This window comes from Populus euphratica, unplaced genomic scaffold, assembly GCF_000495115.2.
Source record: "Populus euphratica unplaced genomic scaffold, PopEup_1.0 scaffold28.1, whole genome shotgun sequence".
In the NCBI taxonomy this organism is placed as follows: domain Eukaryota; kingdom Viridiplantae; phylum Streptophyta; class Magnoliopsida; order Malpighiales; family Salicaceae; genus Populus; species Populus euphratica.
The window spans coordinates 1,109,211-1,115,636 of record NW_011499862.1 but is presented as its reverse complement, the minus strand read 5'-3'; the positions used below and the strand labels follow the sequence as shown (position 1 = coordinate 1,115,636).

At 38.3% G+C, this 6,426-nt stretch overlaps 1 protein-coding gene across 1 annotated transcript in view; it reads right to left on the bottom strand.

Moving 5' to 3' along the window:
• Positions 1–351: 351 nt before the first annotated feature.
• Positions 352–6,426, bottom strand: part of LOC105125089 (probable disease resistance protein At4g27220) — an 11,875-nt gene continuing 5,800 nt past the window's right edge. Inside the window, exons 3-6 of the mRNA XM_011025388.1 lie at positions 3,446–5,063; positions 2,871–3,347; positions 2,002–2,742; positions 352–1,202 (exon numbers count right to left, since the gene is read on the bottom strand). Of these exons, the coding sequence (XP_011023690.1) occupies positions 585–1,202; positions 2,002–2,742; positions 2,871–3,347; positions 3,446–5,063 (3,454 nt within the window). The 3' untranslated portion in view covers positions 352–584. The remainder of the gene's footprint in view (positions 1,203–2,001; positions 2,743–2,870; positions 3,348–3,445; positions 5,064–6,426) is intronic.

The window sequence follows — 6,426 nt, the reverse complement described above, 5'->3', positions numbered from 1 at the left end:
TAATTTGCTTGCAGATTCATGTGTGAACCTTGCGTGCCAGCTTAGAACATGGCAGCTCTTGGATGCTTTGTCACATAACTGGCCCAATGAAGAGTTGGACTTTGTATGGATCGAAAAAAGAAGAAGAAAAGCCTTTGACTCGGTGATTCTCTGCGGTGGGACTGGAAAGATGAAAGCAGCAGGAGTACTTTACATTCGCATTAAAACAAGTTACTGGGCATTGCCATAAATAATATTTTTTAAAATATTTTTTTTCACCACAAAAACAAACACAATAAGAATCTTCAAAGACATACACTGTTAAATTTGAGTCAGTAAAGTATCCTAAGGCATCGCTGTGAAATGTCGTCATACAGAACATTCACCAGGATCAGAAGGTTGCATTGCTTCTAAGCAAACTATTTTGTACAAAGCCTGTTCAACAGATGCAGTCCAGAAACATCCCAAAAGGCAAACCATGTTGTCTGCGCAGTCTGTCTAGATCTTCACCGCTGTTGTAACAATAAAATAAATAAATAAATAAATAAATAAAGAAGTGCCTAGATTTCAAATGAACATGCTCAAAATTAAAAAAAAAAAGCTAGTCATTTTGCTAAACAATCAAGCTTCAGACTTTCCAATTTCCTGAAAATGATCTCATTTCCTGCTTCATCTCCCTTGCTTGCTACAATTTCTGTCACCATTTTGCATTCCTTTATACTCATTGCAGAGAGTTGCACAAGACTTCTGGCAGTTGAGGATGTGACCAAGTATTTCAATGCTTCGCAATCCCATATATGCAAACCTGTTAGATTTCCGAAAGATGATGCAGATGGTGCTAAATTGATCAAACTGTCACAACTCCTTACTTCCAGAGTTACAAGATTTTGAAGAAGCTGGTCCACTCTGAGATCTTGGTTCCAAATTTTCTCCAAAACTGGAAGATTAAAAAGTTCCAAGTATAGTATCCTAGCAAGAGTATGTCCCTCCTCATCAACAAGGCGACATGGGAACAGCTCTTTGAAATAACCATGAGTTACAACAAGCTTTTCCATATTCTGGAATCTATGCATGATACCAAATGGAAATTCAGCCGATTCATCATGAAAGCATTGCAGCTCAAGAACTCTTATTTTGTGAAAGAGGTCTGCTGGAAACTGGCCTTGACATACCTTTGCCGCATCTTTACTGTTTAGCGATAGTTCTTCCAAGTTGGGGATGATCTGGAATCAAAAGCACAAATGCAAGCTAACTATGAAAAGCCAAAGGTAGATATAACAGTTTTTACAGCACATTCAATAAACAGGCCAATCCTTTCCCACCGCTGACAAGTCTTATTGGTGCTTCCAAGTTAAATTTCCTCAGGCACTATTATGGTGAATGATGTTCTAACATTTCCTGTTGCTTCACTCTTTAAGAGCGTTGTTGTAGATTCAGGTTCCAGTTGTAGGGGATTGGGAGGTTCATTATCTCAAGAATTTTGATTTGGTCCAGGTAGATGCAATCACGTTAGTACAAGTTTGTGCCTTCGGGTTTTTACTACAATATCCTATCCTATTGCTTCTTGTTGTGGGTTCTAAAGTGAACTAGTAGAATTCAATTTTTGGAAGGGAGAAGTGTTGTCTTTATTGAATCTTCTTCATAGATTGCATATCTGATTCAAAACCAAAAACGATGATGATTGGGTAGAATGAAAGGCCAAAATGCAAGCATTACAAGTAGATTTGCCTTTGCATCTTAGCTAATTCTTGTCTAAAGTTCTTGTAGAGCATGGCATTATCAAAGGAATATGTTGGAGTTTAATAATGCAAGCAAAAAATGTTCCTATTTTGCACAGCTAGCTAGGTCTAGCTTGAACTATCTTGCCAGGCAGCAAGAGTAACTTTTCGGTTTCTTAACGGTGTCATGTAAGCCTAGGGGACTGACACAGAGAATGTTCTGTATTTTTTAACATAACTCATTGAAGACATTAATGTTTAGAACTGTTAGTGAACATTCGAAGGATAATGCTCAAGCTCATACCTTTTCAAAAGAGAAAAGCGGTTGCTGAACTTGGATCTCAAGTTGGTCCTGTGTACAAGCTCCTCGGGTGCTCTGGAGCTCCGAATCAAATACCGGCACTTCGTGGCAATGATACACGTCTATTTTCTTTAATACCGGCCACTCTGAAGTGTGTCTTCCTGGGTAGAAACTCTTGAGTTTGGGCAATTTCCAGAGAATGAAAGAGGTTGTTTTAGGAAAAACAAACTCTAGTTCTTCTCCTAGTCTTTCTTCCTCAGCAACAATTTCCTCCACTCCACAATCAGTTAGTTGAAGCTCTTTGAGTTGTGAAAGGCCTAAGGCTACAGAGGTTGGAAAGAGGCTTTTTAGACTTGGACAATTCCAAGCATTCACTAAATGAAGGTTTTGAAAAGAGAGAATTCCATGAGGATTTGTATTCCACACTTTCTTCAGTTTTGGCAGGTTCCATACATACATATTTCTCAACTTAAAAGCTGTTACAGCAAGCGATTCTTTTTCATTCATCAGAGATCTGAGATCAAACACCTCTTCCAGTGAAGAACAATCAGCTACCTCCAGGTAGTCTAAGTTATGAAATCTTCTCAGCATATTGGGTGGGAAAATATTCAACAATTTGTTTGCTTGTTTTACCTTCAGCACCTTGAGCTTGCAAAAGGAATCTGAATGGCATTCAGTGTGCCATATCATATTCAAATTATCCATGCCAAGAATGTGCAATTTCTCTAAGTTAGAGAATGCAACCTAAGAAATCAATTCCATCATGTCAGTAGCAAATGACAAGAAAATTAAATTTCAGGTGTTCAGAAGCAAATGTTGAACTGAGGTTGGGGACTGTAGGACTAACAGGAAAAGAAAAGAAAAGGACTCACCTTTTCATCAAAGAGAGTTGAGTTTGTTTCTTCAAACTGATTATTGGGTACTGCATCTGTGCTTAACGAATTAGAGATAAAGGTCTTCAGTGCAGGGCAATTCTCTATCCGCAGTTCTTTCACGTAGCAGCATTCGATTAAGTGACCAGTGCAGAATCTTGTGAGATTTGGAAGGCCCTTCAGCTTGAGGAATTGTAGCCTTGGAAACATCATTCCTCTCACATTTTCTTCTTCTCCTAATCCGTTCTTAATTATTATTTCTTCTATAGGCTTGCAATCACATAGCTCAAGCCTTTTGAGTTGAGCAAGACTTTCAACCATGGAAGAAGTAAATAAATACTTCTGATTTCCACAGCCCTCGACTATCAAACTTGTTAATCTCGGAAACCAATAGGACAGTTCTCCTGGTTGGTCTTGCCATATCTTCTCAACTTTGATAGAGGACAGTTTTAGGTCTTCCAAATTGGGGAATTCAATCTGCATGCACAACTTTTGCTTCATCATCAAGTTCTTTTCATTCGTCAAAATGAGAATGATACTCCATTTTATGCCAAAGTCAATAAAATAAAGCAAACCTTTTTGTTAAAAAGTGTCACGGGAGTCCCGAGCTCACTGTCAGATGCAATTTCATTGGACCTGACATCAGTGAGTAACGGCTCCGGCCTGGTCTGTGATATGGAAGCTGCATTAGATTTGGAGGAAATGCTCGTGAATTGGGGTAGATATTCCAGTGTCAGTGTTCGTAGTTGAGTCAACTTGATTGCTTCATCTTCGTCTCCACTTTCCTCAGCAACAATCACTTCCATAATTTTGCAATCAATTATGCTGATCTCTTCCAGTTGCAAAAGGCCTCTTTCCATGTGCAATGAAAAAAGATTCTTCAACATTGGACAACTTTCCACCTTCAAAATTCTCAAGTTGCTAAATGACTCTGCCACCGGTTGACCATTACAAATCTTCTCCAACTTATTCAAATTGTCAAGAGACAGAGACTCCAGGAATGGAAAAGCAATAGAAGGACTTAACATAGTCGAGTCGACAATATATCGAATCTCAAGACTATTTTGGATATGGAGATGCTTCAAACGAGGAAAACCTTCCCTATCTAATTCATAGGAAACACTTTTAACACCCTTTAGTCCATCTAAATGTAGATCTTCAGTTCTCTTCAGCAACAGTTGGATCCCCTCCTCCGATTGAATGCTTGCACTGATCTTCAGTTTCATTGTTGTTGAAGTTTCACGCTTACTGGACCAGTCCCACACTTCTCCGATCAAAATTTTAAATCTTTCCAATTTTTTGGAGAAGAAGTCTCTGGGAAGAATCTTAGGATCTGTAATGTGTAAGTATAAAGTGCTTAGATTTGGCAGACATTTCAGCTCAGCCAGGCTAGCATTGTTTCTTTGACTATATAGTCCTTCAATCACCCATTGCAAAAAGCTGTTCTCCATGTACAAGTCCTCTAGTCGGGTCAAGCATGACAGCACATTTAGCGGAATAATTTCAAGCCTTGGATTGTTACTCAAATCCAGAAGTTGCAGACGAGTCAATTGCCCAATTTCTCTCGGCAGCCGAACAATGTTAGAGCCTATTAAGCTGAGAACTTTTAACATCTTTAGCTCTCCGATCATAGCTATATCTTTCAAACTACAACTATCCAGACACAATGTTTGAAGCTTTTCGAGAAATTGAAGTGAGGAAGGTAGTGTTGGAAATTGCACACCTGTCATATCCATAAGTTGGAGAGTTTTTGTTCCCTTAAACAGACTGTCTGGGATTTTGAGCGAGGGGTCTTCATTATACAGTATAAACGACTCAGCTTTTGGACAGTTCAATACTTCAGGAAGTCCAGGAATTTTGCAACGCGGCAAAGAGATAGCACTGCACTGTTCAAGCATAGCCGGCCATTCTTTTAATACAGTGCCAGATGCTAATGTGTAGACATGATGATCCCTGGAAGCTACAGAGGCAGCAAAACAATGAACAACATCATGCATTTTGACTATTCCATCTGCGCCACCTTCTAGCAACAAACAAGAGGCTTTGAGGTCATTGACCAATTTATGTAGTCTATTTCTTGCTTCTTCCAATGTACTGATACGTTTAAACAATCCCAGGCCAACGGTATATTTCAGTAAGTCAAGGATTGCAATGCTGTGAGGTTCAAGCTGTCCACAAAGTAAGAATACTGACCTGATTGTTGACAAGGATTAATATTTGGTTTAGAAAATATTACAAAACAGAAAACTAGAAATAAGTTCAGGAAAGATTTTGATACATTTTTATTCTTAGTTTTCTATCCTTAAAAAGGATTTATTGTGCATGTATATATACAAGTTCTATGCAATAAAAAAAAACACAATGAAATGTTACAAACAATTATCGTTGAACTACTCAAATACTGTTGACATGGTATTAGACCAAACAATCTGAATCTAAATCTTTTTCAAATCACAAACAACCTAAATCAATGGCAGAACCGAACCTACCAAATTATGCTCAGATTACAACTATAAATTCTAGAATCGACACTGAAATCAACTTTACCCAAAACCCTGACCCGTCAATTGCCGTCTTTGGAATCAAACATAATGGCTGGAATTATAAACTATGATCACAGATCATGGAGATGTTCATCTCCGGTAGAGACAAACTTGGATTAATTACAGGCAAAATCAAACAACCAATACTTAGTGACCCAACATACAGTAAATGGAGAACAGAAAATGCAATTGTTAAAGGTTGGATTATCAATTCCCTAACCCTAGATTTAATTGGGAATTTTATTTGGTTTTCTACAGCTAAAAGTGTTTGGGACGCCATTGCCACAACCTACTTCGATGGAGGAGATAATGTCCAGGTATATGACCTAAAATGAAAAGTTAGTCGAACCACACAAGGAAGGGATTCTCTAGAAGATTACACTGGTTTATAATCTCTCCGACGAGAGATTGACTACAAATGCCCAAATCACATGACATGCGACGAGGACATACAAAAACACAACAAATTAATTTAAGAAGATTGAATTTATACCTTCTTTGGTTTGGATAATCAATTTGATCAGACCTGCCGAGACATTCTTCTATAAATCCCTCTGCCATTGATCAAGCAAGCCTTCGCCCAAATAAGAAGAGAAAACACCAGACGAATCATGATGATGGAGAAGGAAAGGAGAGACAGTTTCGGTTTATTAATAAAGGACAGGGATAGAAACTGGAGTGAGATAAGAAAGGAAGGCATGGAAAACCTAGGACAACATTAGCCGTGATCATTTTCGGTTTGGTTCGATTTTTATAAAAGAAAAAGTATCAAATTAAAAAAAAAAAATTGAAAAAAAATCCAAAACCGAACCAAAACCGGGTTAAATCGACCGATTTCGGTTCGGTTTGGTTCGGTTTTTTAGGGGAAAAACCGGTTCAAATCGGTTTGGCTCGGTTTTTCCCGGTTTTTCTGGTTTGGCTCGGTTTTGGCTTGGTTTGGCTCGGTTTTTTTTTCGGTTTCGTTTCGGTTCGGTTTTTCGGTTTTTTGGTTATAAAACCGAAACCGAACCGAA